We start from the raw sequence: 22,325 nt of genomic DNA on the forward strand, positions 1-22,325 counted from the left end.
AGTGGGCTATTTATGCCAAGAAAGGACAAAGGGTAAAGCAAAGGGGCTTGGTAGTTTGGGGCCCTATGACTAACTGGCTGGAGGCTATGAACATCTAAGCCTAGAAGGGTCAGGGGGCCTTGTGTCTATTCTCTACCCCTCCGCCTCCTTTTCTCTTTAGATATTATCCTCTCCCTTTTTCTTTCTTCTTCTTTCTCCTTTTTCCTTCCCTAAACCCTCCTTCACAAACTATTTTGAACCTCTCCCGCTCAGCACTGCTATTACTTTATTAGATTGGATTCGCTCTTAGGCTTCCTTTTCTCTTTTTGAGCTATATTGGCTGATATTGGTTGGTGAACAAGGATGGGATACTTCAATATGTATCTTGAAAATGTAATTGGTGTACAGCCTGGAACATATGTAAATATTAGCTTTTTCTCTGTTTTAGTAATCTTGGACCCAGGGATGGGGGGTGGGGGGGGGGTGACTAAGAAGTAGTAAATTTGAATTTGTAAACTGTCGAATCAAAAAAAAATGAGAAATGCCAAAAATGTGATAATTTAGATTTTTTGATTCATCACTGCATTTTACTGAAAGCTGGAAAGAGGGTGACTTCAGCACAGTGAACCTTTCGCTAATACACATGACACTTTTTTTGGAGCACTTTTTCCCCATTTTTCCCCAAAAACTCAAAACATAGCTATTTTTTGGCAATTTTCTCTGTCTCTTCCAGGGAAATCCGCAAATCCCATTAGAATCCCCAAGTTGTTGGAAAAAAGGACACAAATTAGGCATGCATAAATTACCGGGAAAGAAAGTTATGGAGCCATAAGCGCAAACTACCGCAACTAGCCAAACAAAAGCTCAGCATATGAGGAGCACAGTAGTTAAGGTGTTATAGGCCTCTTAAGGTAGCAAATATATATTGTACATTTTGAAGACCTTGGGGTATATTTATAAAGGTTTTGCCCCTAGGTTGCGTTACTTTTGTGGTGAAGCCGACCTAGCACTCGCCACCGTCTCGTGCATCTGAAGAACAACCACCGGCAGGAGATCCTTCTCCCACCTCACCGCCAAGATCTGGAACACCCTCCCACTGAGCCTACGGCAGACCCAAGACCTGCTGACCTTCAGGAAGCTACTCAAGACCTGGCTGTTCAATCAGTTGCGGCCCCCTCCTCCAAGCGCCTTGAGACCCTTACGGGTATGTAGTGTGCTTTAAAAATGCTTGATTGATTAAAGCCCTGATGCTAAACGGTTTGTGTCTACTAAGCCACACAAAATAACTTTGCATGGCTTTTAGTGAATACAAAGCAATGCAAGGTTGTGCATAGCACTGCCTTGTGTTAATTTGCTTTGGGAAGGCATTCCATTGGTGGAGTAAAAGCGTTCTGGCACATTCCCAGATTTACTAAAGCTAGAAAACCTGGTAATACGCCAACATGGTACACCTTCCCCAGTGACATGTAATGAGCAGAAATATCTTTATTTCTCCTTGTTTCTTCCTCTCTCCATGTGTGCTACATTCTGGAGAACACATAGAAATAGGACTATTCCTCTAAGGGTTGTTTTGTGCAGAAAGGTAACCCTTCCTGCACAAAAACAATCCAGCCTGTAAAATAGGCACTCTTGCACCATGAATCAAAGGTGCCTGCATTGGTGCTAGGTAGCCACAAGTGCAGAAGCATAGGGAGAGAGCTGGAGAGCATCTTATATTAGTAGATATATGGCTTTCTGCTCTTTTCCACTCATGCAAAGCAGCAGCCTGCCTTGCGTGAATACTAAGTAAATCTGCCCCCCATGCCCGATTTAGATCCAAATGCAACTTATATAAGAATTGTACTGTACCTGGCCAGGAGGGTAGTCAAAGTTACTACTGCTGCATTTTCCAGAGAGACATAATAAGCTCTGCAAGCCGTGTGCTATGGCTGTCACTGCCAAATAGGCACCATACGTGGTGCCAGGTTCAATGTTTTTAACTAAGAAGTCATCATTTGTGAATAATACATTATCTAGAGTGCAAGCCAATGGTGATTTGAGTTCCACTGCATCCGAAGCATTGCAGGCCTGCGGAGACGTCTGCGTCTGCATACACTGCTTATAACTGAGGTACTCTTCGCTGCAGCCAAATCGCGCCTCCTTGTATACCTCAATGAATGTATTAAAAACATCAGGACGAGGGTTTATATTTTTTACATATTGATTAAAACCGTCAATCATGCCATTTTTGAAGGAAAACCCAAGTACAGTCCCTACTTTGGTGACACCTGGCAGAGAAGTGACTTCTCTGGTGCTAGACCAGGCATCGCTCGCCATCCAGGTTCTTTTTATTCCATGCTTCATAAATTCACTGAAGAGTTGAAGGACAACTGCACTTTTTGCAATCACAACCACAACTTTTGCAGAAGAACTTTGCAGCCTGTCAATGATGGCATGTATATTATCAGCCATTTGAGGGTGCCCCAAATCTGAGTGTATCATCTCTTTGAATGCAATGCAGATTGATTCGGCTTCTATATCATCTGAGGCACTTTGCAGCGCGGACCGTCCGTAGTCATCGTCGCTGGCGATCATTCCCACCCAGTTCCACTGGAACACTCTGATGAGCTTGGCCAATGCCTTTGTTTGGTAGACATCACTTGGAACTGTGCGCAGAAATGATGGGAACCTCCTTTTGTCACTGAGTGTAGCTGCAGATGATGCATGGCTGATCTGCGTGAACAAAAAAAGAGCTCATGTAAACAAACATGCACCCAGCAGCAAACGACCAGCCTGATAACAAGGTTTTCAAAACCAAACCTGTCAACCTTTAGAGAAAATTCAGTTGGCCAAATGTCTACTCAGCATATCAAATCTACACAAAGGAGAAGAAATACATTTTTGGGACTGCCATTGTCTTCAATTGGTAGTTTACTCAGAGGTGACTGAAAACATACATCTTGTAAGGAAGATAGATGCGCTCCAACTTTGACTGAATTTTAGTGATCCTACTGAGCCAATAGGTGATTTACTAATAATAACCGTGCATGAGCTTGGTGAATGGAAATGTCTATATCACTCTTTTTTATGTAGTACCCACAAGTAGTATTGATGCCTTCTTACTCCAATAGAGACAGGCTTTAACAATGTTGAGCTCAGAAACTTGCTAGAGTAAAAGACCAGAAGCAGCATTAAAACAAGATTAATATAAGCATGAATGTGTTGAGTTACATGATGACTACTTAAGGTAAGGCAGTTAACTCATACCAATAAACAGATCCCTAAGTGTGTAAAGAATTAGATAATAGGCAATGAATCCAGTTACTTACTGTTTGAGTCTCTCATAATACTGGCCAGAAGAAGTGTAGTACAAGACAAATTCACAACTCTATGGTGGCTCTGCTCTGTACAGAGCAATGAAGTTACATTACCTACTGATGCTCTAAGACATACATAATGTGGTAGAAGTAAAGCATAAAAATGAAAATATATATTTAACAACATATGAAACAAAGTTTTTTTTGTCTCAGTTCCTACCCTACAGTTTACAATATCTGTGGGTTTGTGGCTGTAAGATAACTTTTGTAATCTATACAACCCTGTTTGTAAGTCAGAGAGGTTGGTACGAGTGTCTTTCATGAGGCAATATATCATTGCTTTGTCACTGCCGTTAACGAGATATGCCCACCGTAGTGCGATTCAATTCAGGTTATGAGGCTTCATGGGAGCAGACAGCAGACTAAGGACCACTCCATGCTCCTCGGATGTCATCTCAAATGGGACACTTTTTTGAGGCAGAGGCTGTCCTTTTATGAGACACTGGACACAGTCTGATTTTTTTAATTTTTAGGTCGAGCCTAGCAGCGCCTTCGCTGCTGTAATCAATAAAACCACTATATCCCCACCCCCTGCTTACCATTGGTTCTCTCCAGCGTCTCGCTCTTCATTGCAGGCTCCTGTCTCGTCCTGCACCCGATACCTCACTTACTTTCAAGGCTCAGGTGCACCAGTAAAGGGCAATCTACTTACGCTTAACTTTTGTATCTCCCTGTTTGTGAGAACTTCTTTTTTAATGATGTTTTCTTCCCGTTTGTTTTGCCATACTCTTTAATTTAGGTTCCACTTGATGTTGTTTAAAAAAAAAAATGTTTTACCCCCTCGGGTTTCTTTTTTATTTACCGTCTTAATTATTGTGGTATCTTCTTAATGGTTGACCCACTTTCTTGTTTAAATGGTCCCGCCACTCATTAGGAGTGCTATTTTTCTTTATATAAATCCCTTGCCCATGCTGCTGCTGCCTGCCTCCTGTTGCCCCATGGCAGCGCTTGTCTTTTCATAATTTTCTATCTGCATGCACACTAATGCACTCAGTCATGCTCACTCTTAACACTTACCCCTCCTGCTTCACACAGTCCCACCTTCCCTCTGCTCTTCTAAACTCATTCATTCCAAAGACTGCTTATTTTCTACAGCTTTTGGGTGCACTTCTAAATAAATTTAAGTGGCAAAAACATTCAAATTCCAGGCCATTTGATTTTACCAATTCATTGGGCAGCCTTTCCTTCCAATTTACCCAACTTACAAATAGCAGCTCGACTGGAGATGGCTCTGTTTCCGCCTGGGAGGGGATGCATAATTAATCGCATACAAGGACGATGACAGACAATGCTGCCCAAAGATGTGCTCGTGTTTACAGACTGCAGCTACAACAGAAACGAACATTAACATGCAATCACTGACTTCCTCTTAGCCGACCATTCATTAAGATTACTATGTGACATTTCTCACATCTTTCTTGGTATTGTCGCTAATGCGACGCAGGGCGCGCTACGAAACTCGTTTTAATAATGTAATTTTTTACTTACCTGCAATCGTCCATATTCTGGTGTTTACCACCCCCCACCCTGCCCCTCCCCCGCCTGTCTGCCCCACGGAACTCCCTCCACGGGCCCTGGCTGACTCTCGTCCGTTTACTGAAAATGGCCAGGCATGCTTGGTTACCGGAATATTGTCTTATGTAATGCTGTTTTTGGTATAGCACAAAACTTTTGACGGTTGTATTGCCACTTGGTGCTGTTAAATGGCATAGTATGTGGACTTATGAATGTTTTCTATGGTGTAGGGTCCAAAGAGGTTTTGTAAGCTCCACCCTCCCAACCAACTAGCCAGATGACATTGGTTAGGTTGGTAGTTGTTGTGTTCGAGGATGGTGTGTTCAGTCAATGAGGTTTGCAGCTTTGGTAAGCAAGCTTTTTGCTGGATTGTTTACTGCCCGATACTAGCTCCTAAAAGACTTCCATATAGCGTCTTGCTACTTCTAGGGAGCGGGCTAGGAGGGGCACGAGGTGCCCGCACTTTTTTATTTAAGGATAATAGTTCCCTACTTTCTGTAAAAAGATAACCATCCTGGGGTGGTTACGCTTACTTGCCCCACCCCCATTGTGCACAGCATCATAGTTCCCTTACTTTTTTAATGTGCTGCTAGCTGCTTCTCTGGTCCCAGTGGTAATTCCTCATTCTTAGTCCTCTAGATAGTGCTGCTAGCTGCTTCTCAGGTCTCATCGGTAATTCCTCTTTCTAAGTCTTCTACACAGTGCTTCTCCCTGCTTCTCTTCACTCTCTGGTAATTCCTAATTTCTATCTCCTCTAGACAGTGCTGCACCTGTGTTTCTGTTCATGCACCCACTACACTCCAAACCAAAATACAGATTAAAAAAATTGTCATTTACAGCACCAATAGCTCTAACTCAGACAAATGGGAGACCTATATTGCATTACAAATACTTGTTTTAAAGAGGGGCTACTTCAGTGGATGGTCTCCTCCCGCTCCCATGCTGTTAACTTAGGTCCTTTTCGTTCAAAGATTATGGGGCTGACCAAGGAAGTGCCTCAGGGCCCTTGTCTGAGCCCCACCTTGTTTAATATATACGTCGCTCCCCTGGCTGACCTACTTAGGGCATTAGGTTTCACTCCCATTTCATATGCTGATGATAATCCGCTTCTATTTTCATTTAATAAATCCACTCTTGCAGCCCAGTTCACTTTCTCCACAGGTATGATAGCCATTTCCAACTGGATGAGGAATAATTTTCTTCAGCTGAACGCAGGGAAGACCGGGATCATGCTCTTTGGAGATGCACCACTGCTGTGGTCACCAGACAGATGGCCGGTGGATCTTGGCGACTCACCTGTACCTAAGACTGTTGTCAAGAATCTTGGCATATGCCTTGACCAGGCACTGACCATGAAAGAACATGCGACCTATACTGCCGGCTCCTGTTTCCATGTGCTTGGTCTGTTAGGGCGAGTCTTCCCTTTACTCCCGGAGTCCACACGCAAAACCCTCATTCAAGCATTGGTACTAAGCCGCCTAGACTACTGTAACTCTCTCCTGGTCTCCTCCAATGAGTCCTCGAGTGCACACTGCAGGTAGGCCAAAACACCCCGGTGTGCCTTGTGTTGAATTCCCCATCCAGATCGGCTTCCCTTCCCCTTCTTCAACAGCTTCACTGGCTCCCGGTACGCAAGCAAATTAAGTTTAAAATCTTTTGCACCATCCACAAGGCCATGTTTGGCAAGGGCCCCACTTACCTTGCAAGAAACTCAATCCCTATATTCCTACAAGGTCTCTTCACTCAGCAACTACATTTCTTCTCCTTGTTCCTCGGTTTAAGAAATCAAGGATGGGTGGGAAAGCTTTCTCTCACCATGTCCCCCTCTATTGGAACCAGCTCCCCACCCATCTAAGACAATGCCCTGACCACCTTCAATTTAGAAGGCTCCTTAAAACTGTTTTGTTTTAATGTATTCCCTCTATCAGCCTACTGTTGCACGGGAGTTATTCAGGCGCTCTACAAAACATATAAATAAATGAATAAATACTTGTAGGTCATGCTAGAGGAGAACCCGAGCAAAATTGCAGAATAGTGCCTATCACATTGTGTGAGCCCACCTCATAGTTGAAGAACTAAGATTAAGAAAGCCCAACACTGCTGAGATAATAACTAAACTCTTTTTTAGTTTTCACCTAAGACAGTGCATTATGTATAGTTTGTGAGATATGTTGCTTAATAACATTGGTCTTAGAAGTCACCCAGTGCTTATCATTGTTTGGCTTCATTGTCGCTCTCATTTGCTTCTCATTTGCTTGTTTCTTATTAGTTAGTTGCCACAGGATCCCTTCTCTTTTGCCCCCATCCTTGATGCATTGTGTGTGTCTTTCCACTGCTAATTCTTTTAAACAGCTCTGTTCTTTTATGTTTAAGCATTCTACCAAAGAGCATATTTTTCAGCTGGCTCCCTCGTGTGCTCTCCCTCTGTCTTCTTCCTGCCCACCCTCTACTGTCCGTCTCCTCGTCGCAGCCCATCTATCGCTTGAATATCTGTTTGACCCCAGGCCCTACTTCTGACCCACTGTTATCTGCATACATGTCCCAGAACCTCCCTCCACTGTCCAGGTCCTTGCTCCCAGCTTCTCCCTACCAGCTTCTGCTGCTTGTCTGCTTGCTCTCATCCACCAAGACACACCGTACCTCACTCCGTATTGTCAGCCACCTCATCCCTCTCTCGGTGTCGCCAACCACCCCCACCTTCTGTCTGTGCTCAATCTCACCTGCCCGTCCTCTCTTCGTACTGCCCCCCTTCACACCAATACAAAATATCCCCTATGACGCACTCAGTACTGCCTGCGTCATAACGCTATTTTTTTCAAATGTTTGACCATGTTGCCTCCCCACACACCCTCCCTTAATGCATGTTGCCTCTTGCTCTGCCCTCCGTTCCTGCCAACCATTTGAGCAAGCACTATAACACGGCCAACAACGGCTGCTTCATAGCGTTTTTTTTAATGTTGCCAGCATTCCCCCTCACACTCCCTTCATCAGTGTTGCTTATGCTCCACTCTTCTTTTCAACCAGCAATTATAAAAAAAGGATATTACAAAGACAATGCTGGCTGCGTAGCTGTGATTTTTTTTTAAAAAAGTGTCTCTGTTGCCATCACCACACGCCCCCCTCTTTTTAGGTCTCGCCTGAGCCAGTGCATGTGCTGCACTGGCGAGAATTTTAGTAAGTAGGTTTCAGAAAATGCTACAACACGCTTTTGCTTCTGGCCTAGAGCTTGCTGTTACGCGCTCGGGCAACCAATGCTCCTTGAAACTGTTTCTCTCTCTCCCTTACTCTGTCCATATCAGTGAAGCATGCATCACTTGCTCATAATGTTTGAAGCAATGTGGTAGTTGTGTTCTAGCTCATTTTCCCTGCGCCCAATATTTCTGTGACAAGCTTGTACGTGTGGGCCACCCTAGGGCCCCCTTCCTCGTCTCCAATTAGCGTGCTTCATTCACAACTAATCCACTTCATCATTGCATTATCATAACATTCTCTCTCTTTATAAAGCTAGCCTTGTCTCCATTTTGCGTGCCTTATTGCAGTCCCATGACGATTTATCTTTTTAAAGTCTGCCTTGTCTCTAAATTTTACATGTTTTTGTGTTTAACATTTCTTTTGCATTTTTAAATATTTCTTGCGTGCACCTTTCTTATTGCAGTACCATGACGTGCTCTTTGTTTAATGTCTGCCTCGTTTCCAGTTAGCGTGCCTCGTCCAAAACTAATAAACGTTATCTAATTTGACGTTTGTGTCACCAACTTATACACGCTTTTATGGTTAAACGAACATTTATCACTTATTATTAAGAAATAAATAGAGCGCCTCCCTTTTGCAGTTTGAAATTATGTGCTATTTCCCCAAAGCAAAACTCATCCACAATTAACACATTTTATCTAATTGCAAGTCCTTCTTGCGTTTCCCTCTGTCCCTGTTTACATTAAGCATTTACTTAAGCTACAGACAACTCTGCTTCTGTTTTTTTGTTTTTAACAAATTATTGGCTCCTTTTATTATACCCCCCCAATGCTAAAACAAGCATTGCCATAAGCATTAGGTCTCACCTTTGGGACCTTAAAAATATTTAGCCATACACCAGTTCATGCTGTTGTCCCAATGATATTATGCTGCATAACAAAATACTTAAAAAGTCCCAAAAGTGAGACCTATTGGCTATGCCAATGCTTGTTTGCTTCTTGTTTTGTGCTTTCCCCCATGCCACCAGTTTGTGCTTTCATTGACTTGGATGCCAGTTCTTTGGGTAGATTCAAATGTTTTTGTATTTCTAAAATTATTCTTGAATTCGGTGTGATTTATTATCTGTACAGCATGTGAAAGTGAAAGGCCTGCGCTGGTAAGTTTAGCATGGGTTATTAATTTCAAACATGACCGTGAGTCTCCTGGCCTTTGCATTCCTCCTTCATGATGCCACCCTATGCCATGAGTTTGAACAAGTGGTTTATTTTGTGATTCCAGAACCAAAACCCTTCCCTACGAATCATTATGCATGTGATACTCACAACTTCTTCCAGCAGTAGGCACCGCGAGACATCTACAGCAGAATAACAGGTTACCTGTGAGCAGCCAGCTGATCTACATAATCCTGATCTCAAATGGAGATCCTTTGTCCACAGTAGGAGTTCTTCAGGAGATGGTGAGAAAGGGATGTTCTCTTATGCACTTGTTTGTGTTCTGTCTGCAATTCAGTCGCAGGCATCGCTCACAAAAAACATGAGCTGCTGTACAACTTAGCTAAAAAAACAAGAATTGTCGCAGCTAATAGCTCTCGTAGATGAGGCCAATTGACTTTGCCAATGCTTGTTTAGCAAGGTGGTACTGACATCCGGCATAGACTCACTTCCTTTTAAGCCACACCGGCGGCTAATACTTTGCATTAAGGATATTTCTGTGGCTTTTGCACGAAAACCTTCCTTCGCGTCAGATTACTATAAAAGTACTCAAAATATAGGATAATGTGCACTTACTTACCTGTGGTGTTAAAGAAAGACTTAAAAGTCTAGAAACAGCAATTGAAGTTTCTGAATATGTGTCTCCAACAACAGCTTTCAGCACGGATTTGTCGCTTAAGTTTCTGCACTCGGCAGTCATTTGATCAAAAGAACTGTTTTCCGCCATGTATCCCACAGCTCCCACAATGGCCTTGGAGACATCCGCACATGTGTCATAAATTTCGTACCCCAACTTCATTCCTGGTAGCAGGGTGGAGTTGTTGATTTTTTCAATTGTGTACATCATGGCAAGAGCTTCTGTGAAGCCTCTAAGTTCCAGTCTGCAAAAAATTTGGGAAAAAAGCAAAATGTCACTTGTTTGAGATAGAAAGCAGAAGAACATTATCATAAGCAGTATTGCGGTACCATTTCAAACAAGTTCTAGCATAACCAGTAGGGGTTGCTTTTGTGTATGGCTGTGCTTGCAGGCTTTAGCGCAATAAAATCAAACATTTGGCCTTGCCAATGCTTGCCTCCTTGAGGATCTATCGTTGTCCCTATATTTGTTGCATATTGCTTTCTTTTTGTAAACAATTATTTACTTTTTGTATTCATTGTTACAAAGGAGGATAAATATACAGGCATAATACATATCGATATATCTCAAGTTCACAATTAGCAGAATTTCTTCATTCTATGCCGAGATAAACCCAGATTGCATAGGGTCGTACATCTCAACTCGACTGACTTGTTGTGCTGGTAGAAATTAGGAAGCCGGTTCATTATCTGTAAACATGAAGATGTGTATTCGGAATTGGGTTAAGGTACCATGTCTGGTTGTTCCAGATCATTTGTGTCTCTTGATTGTGTTGTGTGGTCTTCAACTCTCTGTTAATCGGTATTTGAGGTGTTTGATATTTCTCTGTTCCCCTAGAAACTTTGGTGTACTTGGGTGAAGAACGAAACACAACACCGTGAGTATATTATTCTCAGGTAATTCAGGGATGACATTAAGGGAAGTGTAGTAGGGTGGATTATTTAGAGATTTGGTTTTCTTTTTTTAATGGCTGGTGTATTCCCTGTCATAGTGTAATTGTAATTGTAATTGTGGGTTGTTGTCTTTTTATTAAGTTGGAATGATAAATATGTATCTTTTTGTTTGGTCCAGTTAGGCATACTCTTTGAGAATCTGGGTAAATGTGAATATTCCCAATGTGCATTGATGAATTGTATATCAATCAATTAAAACTTTTTTCAACCACGTTCTGGCCATAAAAGTACATTTTACATAAAAATACGTCATACGCATATAAAAGTGCTGGCATTGATTTAAAACCTACTCTAGGGATGTCTAGACAAGAGTTAGACAGCACTGCCCCCAAACTATTTATATACAATGTAAATAAATCCGGGGCAAGAATGCACCCTGCCTTACTACTCTTTTAACCTTCCACGGATTAGATAAGGAGCCATCCTTATTATAGTCAGATTAAGATGGGACCAGTGCAAGAAACGTACTAAATTCGTGTCCATCTTTTTTTCTGTTAACAAATACCATAGCTTGGAACTGTTTAACCTTTCGAAAGAGGACGCTAAGTCCATAAAAGCCAATGAGATACGTCCTTTTTTTGCTGCTGGGGTGTACCATGTAGATGCACCCCGCGCTTGCGCAGTAGTCATTAAGAGGTCATGATGGAGGAAGAGGGCAGCCCGGGTACGCTGCAGCTCAAGTAAGGCATTTTAATACTTTATATCATGTTTTTAAGCTTGTGCGCGGAGTTTGTTTTAAACTCTGTGGTGCTCTGTGTAGCCCCACTATGCCCACTATGCCCAGGGTTAAATATAGCAATGGTTTCAGGCCTATATTCATTGTTTTCTGTGTGAATCTCCCCTGTCAGAGACTATTTTGTAATTGTACTACTATTTCTTACGAGAAATGCGCATGCGCAGTTATCATCAAGAAGTCGCAATGGAGGAAGTGGGCAGCCTGGGGACGCCGCAGCTCTGGTAAGGTGTTTTTTCATACTTTTTATCGTGTTTTTTAACCTGGTATAAAAATTGTTAATAGAGCGGGTGGGAGGCGGGTGGCGTGTTGCAGAGCTATGCGGAGTGTGCAGAGTTTGTTTTAAACTCTGTGGCACTCCGTGTAGCCCCACTATGCCCACTACGCCGAGGGTTAAATATAGCACTGATTTCAAGTCTATATTCATTGTTTTCTGTGTGAATCTTCTCTGTCAGTGACTATTTCCTAATTGTAACATACTGCTATTTCTTGTGGATGTAACAGTCTCCTGGTGTCAATTAGGGCATAATGTGATATCATGTCTAATAAGAGGCCCGTATCCTCAAGGTTTATTTGTCTGGTCTTCCCAATCTGTTTACTACAGGGTCAATTATAATGTACCACCCTCACCTATTACTGTCTTTGCTGTACCAAACTCTGGGAAGGCCCTGTTGAATTCTTTCTAGGGATCATGACCGTATACGTCAATCATTGTCTTCTCCTGTAGATCAGGTCATTCTTCATTTGGATATTGTTTAATTCCAGCTGGAAGTAACATCTTTTTATTATTACCCTGAGTAGTTCAGATGTAGTGCTCTTAGATTTTGTTTAATGGAATGTCTTATGTCTACATCAAAGTGACAGGTGAATTTTGTTTCCAGGTTATGGGGAGACCTGGATTTATTATGACTTTTTCTACTTTTGCATTTGATCTTTCTGAGGAGTGTTATTTTGCAGCCCATCTCTTAGTTACTGATTCAAGTCTCTCACTCTCTCAACTGTTGATTTGGTTGCCTACTCCTTATTATCTAGCTCTCAAGGTGTTGGGTGTTAATGAGATTGACTTGGTATATTATGGATGAAAAGTATGTGTCCATGGAGCCCTGCTCAAGGGAGTCTATGAAAATATTTAGGTATGCCATTTCCACAAATTTTTAGTATCTTCCATCTAATGTTAGCCACATCACTCTTAGTTATATCGGTTATATCAGGTCATGCTCTTCTTTCTCCGTCAGCCCCAACATTCAGACATTATTTCTACAACTCCTGTCTTCTAAGTCTACTGTCTCTGTATTCAGGTACCAAAGACCCTGTTCTTGTCTATTTGTTCCAGCTTGACTTCAGTGACTGCGAGGTGTTTTTCTGTGTTATCCTGCATCTTTTGAAAGGAAAAAATATTGACTTGATTTCAGCATTTGTAGCCGCTGTGGTTTGTGTAACTGTGGTAGATAATTGTATTGAGTATCATTCTTTTGGGGTTTAATTCAATGTTGTTTCTGACACGTTTATTGAGTCATGTGAAGTCTGGTCTTTTCTGGGCTTGTCAGTTAGTGTCACTACGAACAGCAATTGTCTCGGAGTTGTTGTTCTTCTTTTTCCCCTTGAATTAAATTCTGCTGCATGAACCTTTATTCTAGATGTGCGCCAGGGCAGGGCTTTGGGGGTAAGTAGTTGTTTCTCTTCAAGTATTTAAGTTCTGGTAGTGTCCATTCTTTAGAGTGCCAGTATAAGCAGATATCTAGTGGCTTTTCTTTCAGAGTGTGAGGTCCCTTAATATTTTTAGGTCTCGCCTATTTCATTCCGCAGGAATGAATAAGCGAGTCTAATGCCACTAAACCACCGCTAAACCAAGACTTAAACCCAAGGCTCTTAAAAGGCTCTCAAAAAGCGGATTTCCAACAGTTCACGACAATCACGTGACCACAAGCACGCGCATTTCCCCACATGAAAGGCATCAGCCTCCCTCCCACAGGCTTCCCCAGCGTGCGCTCGGCCGGCCTCTGCCAGTTCTCCTCCCCTAATTATTCACTTCACTTTTCACGGCCGCAGGCCGTGACTCGCATCTCTACTCCCCCCAGCACACCCGGCCTCACTTCTCCTCCTCCTAATTACACTTCTTTCACGGTGATCCGCTCCCCGCCCCCCGGCCGCTTGTTTTGCTTCGGCTCCTCTCCGCTCACTTCATTTAATAGCCCTCCCCCAGTGCTCGTCCTGCAGTTTTCTCTGCCCACCATCTCCAAACCTTGTTCCTTTAGCTGTTCCCACTTTAATTCCCTCCCACCCTTCTCTACTCCTTCTCATCCTCCTGCCTCTCCTCTTAAGTCTACTCACCCCTTCCCCTCCTCTGTCCTCGTTTCCGTCCTTCTCATCCTCCTGCCTCTCCTCTTAAGTCTACTCACCCCTTCCCCTCCTCCGTCCTCGTTTCCTTCCTTCTCATCCTCCTGCCTCTCCTCTTAAGTCTACTCACCCCTTCCCCTCCTCCGTCCTCGTTTCCGACTGTCTTCCTCCTTCACCTTCCTTTCTCTACACCTTTTCCTTCCTCCTGTCTTTTTCCTTCCGCTTCTTTCATTTTCCTGTCCCCTTTCAGTTATCATTCGCCTCATCTGCATGATACCTTACTGTCTCTGCCACTGACTCACACCAACCATCTACGACCTCTAAACACATCCATGCACAGCTGAACAAAGTTAGCATTTCAAATAGGATCCTCCCGCCAGGTTTCTTCACACTTTCCTCTCACTCGTCAACCCCAAAAACAACCCAGCATACCCTATCACTCCAGATTCGATCACATAAAGATGTATTAGCAAGGCTACTGGACTTTACACTGCACATTGGCAGAAAATATATCACATCACATCATACCACATGGCTCAGTACACACTGCACAATGACCACTAGACGGAGCCATCCTGCTTAATGAATGCTTTGAAATTCCACATTTTAACAGTATAGTGCCTACCTTCTTTTCATACACGCCTAGCTCACCATCTCGCCAGGACACTATACAAATAACCGTCCGTTCCTGCTGCCGCGCGAGGCATGTCGCTTTACATTTAAACAGCGTGGGAGTCACTAATTCTAGGGGCATGTTTGAAAGAAATACTACAAACTCCAATTCTTTAGGCAACTTGCACTCTCTCTCCCCAGCTTCAGATCCTGCCCTCACAGAAGTATAGTGCCTACCTTCTTTTAATACACGCCTAGCTCACCATCTCACCAGGACACTATACATACAACCGTCCGTTGGGCCCAGCTCTCACTGACTCTAGTTTTTTTTAACTCTTACAAATCCACTCATTAAGTCTCATTACAAGGTACGTTCATTTGTAAATGCGAATGAATGGCTGGTGCCTAGACGCAACGAGCAGGGTGTGTACTTTAGAATCTGCCTCGCCCCGGGCGTGTGCACGAGCGAGCAAAGTCTACCCACCTCCAGCCACAAGCACCCGGTGAAATCTTATCAGCTGTCCACGGACAGGGAGGATTACTGCACTCCCATGGAAACCAGGCGAATAATTCCACTGATTTCGACATCGGGGTGAAAAACACAAACATCACAGTTTAAGGTGACATATCCTTGTGGGAAAACACAGATATCTGCTTTAAAAGCCGACTTCCCAGGGGAATTGCTTCTTGATAAATCTAGCTCCTTGATTTTATATAGCGCTAAATTGCGCACTGCTGTTGTTTCTAAGAACTGAAAATAATACAGATCGTGACCACGGCCTCACTTCGCAAGTTTACAAATGCTAAGCGCTGCGAATAACTGAACTAAATCCCAACGTAGCGTGCGCTGAAGGATGGAAGGCACAGCTGGCCTTGCGCGGATTCATACTTGTGAGCTGAAGCATACTTACATTGTTTACATTTAAACAGCGTGGGACTCGGTAAACACATCTTTATATGGCAGGGGAAAGATATTAAAAGGATCGGCGACTTAATCTGTGTCCCCAGCAAGAAATGTAGAGAAGTCAGAACATAATTCTAGGGGCATGCGTGCAGCCCATGGCTAAGGGCTTGTCGCCGTAAGTTATACCCTAAAACACTGACCTGCCCAACATACCAAGCATCTAAGCCAGGTAAAAGCTCCCTCTCTTTCGCTCTCTGCTCTGGCTGTCATTACAGAACCAAGACAGGGTGTGGCTTAACGCGCAGAATTGCCGGCTCCGGGCTTTGGACGTCTGCTGAACATCCTGTGATTCAGCACAAATCACTTACTCACCCCTTGCTTGATACAAAAGAAGTGTCCCTGTATGACATAACTGCTGCAGCATCACTCAGCGCTACCCCAGCATCACTCAGCGCTACCCCAGCATCACTCAGCGCTACCCCAGCATCACTCAGCGCTACCCCAACATCACTCAGCGCTACCCCAGCATCACTCAGCACCACCACATTATCACTCAGCGCTACCCCAGCATCACTCAGCACCACCACATTATCACTCAGCACCACCACAGCACCACTCAGCACCACTACAGCATCACTCAGCACCACCACAGCACCACTCAGCACCAGCACAGCACCACTCAGCACCACTACAGCATCACTCAGCACCACCACATCATCACTCAGCACCACCACAGCCCCACTCAGCACCACCACAGCATCACTCAGCACCACCACAGCATCACTCAGCACCACCATAGCATCACTCAGCACCACCACAGCACCACTCATCACCACCACAGCACCAGTCAGCACCCCCACAGCATCACTCAGCACCACCACAGCATCACTCAGCACCACCATAGCATCACTCAGCACCACCACAGCACCACTCAGCACCACCACAGCACCACTCAGCACCACCACAGCATCACTCAGCACCACCACAGCATCAACCAGCGCCACCCCAGCACCACTCAGCATTACCACATCATCAGTCAGCGCTATCCCAGCCTCACTCAGCACCACCACATTATCACTCAGTGCTACCCCAGCATCACTCAGCACCACCACATTATCACTCAACATCACCACAGCATCACCACAGCATCACTCAGCACCACTACAGCATCACTCAGCACCACCACAGCACCACTCAGCACCAGCACAGCACCACTCAGCACCACTACAGCATCACTCAGCACCACCACATCATCACTCAGCACCACCACAGCCCCACTCAGCACCACCACAGCATCACTCAGCACCACCACAGCATCACTCAGCACCACCATAGCATCACTCAGCACCACCACAGCACCACTCAGCACCACCACAGCACCACTCAGCACCCCCACAGCATCACTCAGCACCACCACAGCATCAACCAGCGCCACCCCAGCACCACTCAGCATTACCACATCATCAGTCAGCGCTATCCCAGCATCACTCAGCACCACCACATTATCACTCAGCGCTACCCCAGCATCACTCAGCACCACCACATTATCACTCATGACCACCACAGCACCACTCAGCACCACCACATCATCACTCAGCACCACCACAGCCCCACTCAGCACCACCACAGCATCACTCAGCACCACCACAGCATCACTCAGCACCACCATAGCATCACTCAGCACCACCACAACACCACTCAGCACCACCACAGCACCACTCAGCACCACCACAGCATCACTCAGCACCACCACAGCATCAACCAGCGCCACCCCAGCACCACTCAGCATTACCACATCATCAGTCAGCGCTATCCCAGCCTCACTCAGCACCACCACATTATCACTCAGCGCTACCCCAGCATCACTCAGCACCACCACATTATCACTCAACATCACCACAGCATCACCACAGCATCACTCAGCACCACTACAGCATCACTCAGCACCACCACAGCATCACTCAGCACCACCACAGCACCACTCAGCACCACCACATTATCACTCAGCACCACCACATTATCATTCAGCACCACCACAGCACCACTCAGCACCACCACGTTATCACTCAGCACCACCACATTATCACTCAGCACCACCACAGCATCACTCAGCACCACCACAGCACCACTCAGCACCACCACATTATCATTCAGCACCACCACATTATCACTCAGCACAACCACATTATCACTCAGCACCACCACAGCACCACTCAGCACCACCACAGCATTACTCACCACCACCACAGCATCATTCAACACCACCACAGCACCACTCAGCACCGCCACAGCACCACTCAGCACCACCACAGCACCACTCAGCACTACCACAGCACCACTCTGCACCACCACAGCACGACTCAGCACCACCACAGCACCACTCAGCACCACCACAGCATCACTCAGGGGCACCACAACATTACTATGCACTACAACAGCATCACTGAACGCCACAGCATCACTTGTCCCCAAAACAACATCACTCAGCGCCACCACAGCATCAATCTGTGCAACCATTCAACAACAACTGGTTCAAATATTTACTGTCAATGTTTCAAGCTTTATTACAAATGTCATAAAAAGATTTTAAATGTTTTCACTTCTGTTCTTGTTAAAACATTGTGATTTGTCAGATCAATACATGTAAGACAGGGGAAAACTAAGCATGTACCTTTACTAATGCTATAGTTGTAACATTTGCTAACTTTATAACTATTGGCATTTCTAATAACAAAATTAATACTTTTATATTTTGAAAAACATAAACAAGAATTAAAAAATATTTACATTTTACACATCAAAAGCTCAAACTTTTCTATTGCGAGACCTATTGCATTGCAAATGCTTGGTTAGATGGCTATTTAGCTATGTTTTTAACTTTATTGCATTACCCACCACTGGTTCCTGGATATACAGGCAGGTGTGCTTTAGGGGCCATTCTAGACTGGTTGATGTAGCTGCCCTATTTGTCCCTGGTAAACAGAGTTCATGGTTTCATCTCATGGCAACTTGATACCAGCATGTTCCATACTATGCCTTCCATAAGTGCCATTTGCTTATCCAGTCCTTAAAAATAAGGCTGGTGCTTATTGTACATCTACAGGTGTTTGAGGGGGAGCCCTTGCATTTTTTTGAGGATCAATCATTGTTCACCTAAAGGGTTCATTAGCAACAATCAAGGATCTGGTTATATATATTTTTACAGATTGCCAAGCCTCCCCTTAAAATCTGCTCACATCTTTTTAAGTGGCTGTTAGGTGTGATTTGCTCTCCCTGGTTTGTTTGTACTCGTCTATTGCACTGGATATTCATAGGTAATGGATGCAATCACAGTTCCTTTTCTGCATGAAGGCACTGTACCGAACTACTACTGCCATGTTAATGCTCTATGCAAGGTAATTAGGATGACCTAGGTGGTCTTCTCCAAGCTCCTCTACTTTTGCCTCCCCTTCTTCTTTGTAACATCTCGGGAGCCGGAAGCACTGATCATGCAGGCTACCTGATCAATGCCCTTGCTGCATTCTTTAAGACCATCTTAGCTACCACTACCAGCCTTTTCCTGCCCCCCCCCCCTAGGTTGCACTGGCTCCACTTCTTGCTTCTCACATCTTTAGAAAGAAGTGATATGCATATAGACCACAAGGGTTGACGTATTCTAGTTTTCTTTGAGCTCGTGTCTTCTGAGGTGTCCCTTGCTGAATCAATGCTGTTTTCTTGTGGGTATTCATGTCCCCTCAACTTTGTAAGTCTGAGATGTGTTTTGCTCCAAATGGTTCCATCTAGAAGGTGCAGTAAGTAGCGATCCAGCAGGCGCACTCTAATGAATGTGGGCCAACTTCGATTATGGTCAGGCACCTCCTCTGCATATGGCTTTTGAAGTGTACATTTTCTTTATTTATCCTGAGAAAGTACTTTACACTCTTCCTGGTTCGAGTGATATGGAGGAAAGTGAGAGCCTATCAACAAATAAAAAAAGAGAGCAAGAAGAGAGGGAAAGGCAGAAGAGGGATGGAGACTTGGAGAGGGAGTGTGTTTTTCAAAGACCACTACTTCTAAGAAAAGTTGTTCCACCTCTACCGGTGTACCTGCTATTGTGACCAAAGAGATTGTGTTCATGTATTTTGAGGGTGAAGATACTTGAAAAAGTTTGTGAACTTTGAGATTACCTGTATGGTGCAGGCTTTGAATGATGTTTCTAAAATAGGCATTTTAATAAGTTGCTTGCCCGTAAAATGAGTGGCAGTCATTGGGAGAATATCTTTAGATGAGCAAATAAACTATGAGAAGATTTTCATGCCCTTAACCAGCTGATGGTGACATACTGACTCAAAAAGGGATGATTTAACACATTTACAAAATACCTGCCAGACAGGAAAACATCCAGGGAAACTTGCTGACAAGTGGTTAGCTTGTGAAATATGCCTCAAAGCCAAACAGGAGAGGCTCTCAGCAGAATGGTACTAGAGCGAAGTGTAAGGGCTATAAGCAGTTCATGCAATAAAGTTAAAATTCCATCATTGTGTAAAGTTTTCAATATGTAGATGGTCAATGCACAACTAATCTCTGCATGTCTGGGAAATGGATTTTCCAATCATTGATAAGACAGCTAATAATATTCATTAGAGACAGAATTTTTGAATCACTTGTTTTTCTGTTAATCCTTTCATGGACCTGTAAATTAGCTCATGATCCTCTGCAACAGTTGTACTCCATATACATAACAAGACACTCGTTCTGGATCTTGTTTCTCATCAAGACTTGTCAATTCTCAATAAATTATAATAAGCATTCCCATCTTGGTCCTGTTTTTTTTATCCCATATTGTCAAAGTGGATGTCTACCACTTCCATGACACAACTAGTGGGATGTTTATCTTCAGTGCTTAAACATACACATTAATTGTAGGTCAAACAACATGCAACTGTGTCCATTGATTTATGGTTTTAAATTAGTGCATTTCTTGCCCGTTGACCAATCATTTTAGGGTTATAAATTGATGTAGGGCAGTGGACAGTCAGAGCAGCAAGCTGTAATTCACACTTGCTGACCCTTCACGCATATACATCAATGTCTGGAAGGCGATTATGTCCCTATGTGGAGTGTTCAGGAAGAAAATATTAAAAGGATATCTATATTATTTAATTATCATTGAAGACCCCTATAAAATATTAATAACAAATCATAAGAAAGGCATAAGGATATGTCTCCTGTTTGAGAGTAGATCTCATTCAAGCTAACAATACAGAGAAAGAATTCAACAGTAAAGGTACTTAAAGAGCATATGAACTTTTCTCACAAAAAGCTATAGGATGTGTTTATTGTTATAAGGCAAACCCCTATCTAACCATGGTGTTCAGTGATTCTTGTCGCCTGCCTGGATGAAATCTAGGATCTGATTTTACAATTTAGTAACTAAAAACATCCAGGTCCCTATCAAAATTAGGCCTCCAGGATGAAATCGCTGCTAATCTACGGGGAAAAGGCAGTATTTATAACCTGCAAGATACCACACCTTTCTGACCTAACTCACTATCTTTTTCAAGACTGCTCTGCATAAAAGTAGCAGTGGTGTAGCGGCTGAGAACTAAATCCACACTCACAACATCCATCTTGCTTCTGATCTCACTGTTAATCATGCAAGTGCAAAAGGCAAACTCATATAAACTGATGAAAGCTTAAACAAGAGAGAAGTTAGTGACTAACTCCGGGCAGGGTCGGATTATTCTATATGACAGTTAGGCAGTGCATGACGAGCAGCTCCGAAAGGTCAGTGAGGGGGACATATTTTTGGCTGGTTGTGGGCCTGTTTTATAAAGCTGTTACTACAATTCATTTCCCTGAAAATAAAAAGACATTGCCAGCTCACACCCCTGCAGGCTTCCATAGCTGGCCAAACATTTATACAGTGTGCCTTTACAAGTTCAAAACTGCCCCAAATTGCAAACATGGGACACTTGTTTATGCCTTCTAATTCACTAATTGTAGGGCACTCTTAATTTAAGACCTGGGCCTATTTTTTGTCCCCCTCCGACCTTGATGCCAGGGCTCCCCAAAGGAGAGAGATGTAGCTTGCATTGTAATCAAGACAATCACACCTGACTTGCTTCTGCCAAACAAAAAGTAGAACAATACCATTTAATAAGTAGCCTTCCTAAAACAGCATGGGTAGCATGGGACTTGTATCCATTGAGAGTAAATGGCCCATGATGTTAAATATGCTGAGTCCATCACTGCAAGCATTAACACCACCAATACTACCACCACCATCACCATCGATACCACTCGCACCACCAATAACACAACTACCAATACCACCTCCAATATCACAGCCACCAGCAAAATGACCACCAATACCATTAGTACCAATACCACTGCCACAAATGCGACTACCAAAGCCACCATCACAATACTACCACCCAATACCACACCACAAATACCTCTACTAACACTAAAAGCCCTAACACTAGCACCAGCGCATTCCCACCATTATATCCACGATTAGCAAAAATCATCACTGTCAATTACACATTAACTGCACCATTACATTGCAATGCTAATATATTTTGTTTATGAGAATGCATTGTGCAGCAGCCCGGTATTTGCATGCATTGTCACAACTTTTGGATTTACCAATACTTGTTATCAATGGCAGTGAGCATAGTTATACACATTTCAGGGGTTAACCTGAACTATTTAGTTGCAAAATGCCATGGTATCTCTACATATCTAGATTTTCTCAAGCAGTCTTTTGAAAGAATTGTCCTGTCAGACTCTCAAAATGTATAACCTTTTTTTAACCGCAACAGTCAACTTGCTAATTGGCCTGGAGTAGCTGGTCAGCGTCACCTTTCAGCAGGACATTCTATCAAGCTCGCATGTCATCCATTAATTAATCT

General features: G+C 43.7%; 1 protein-coding gene across 1 annotated transcript in view; it reads right to left on the reverse strand.

The window, feature by feature from the left end:
• The window catches only part of LOC144761577 (G-protein coupled receptor family C group 6 member A-like), a 140,116-nt gene that overhangs the window by 115,426 nt on the left and 2,365 nt on the right, over nucleotides 1-22,325 (reverse strand). The window contains exons 2-3 of the mRNA XM_078646875.1: nucleotides 9,834-10,134; nucleotides 1,828-2,691 (exon numbers count right to left, since the gene is read on the reverse strand). Of these exons, the coding sequence (XP_078503001.1) occupies nucleotides 1,828-2,691; nucleotides 9,834-10,134 (1,165 nt within the window). The remainder of the gene's footprint in view (nucleotides 1-1,827; nucleotides 2,692-9,833; nucleotides 10,135-22,325) is intronic.

The sequence above is a fragment of the Lissotriton helveticus genome, chromosome 6 (assembly GCF_964261635.1).
Source record: "Lissotriton helveticus chromosome 6, aLisHel1.1, whole genome shotgun sequence".
NCBI classification, from domain to species: domain Eukaryota; kingdom Metazoa; phylum Chordata; class Amphibia; order Caudata; family Salamandridae; genus Lissotriton; species Lissotriton helveticus.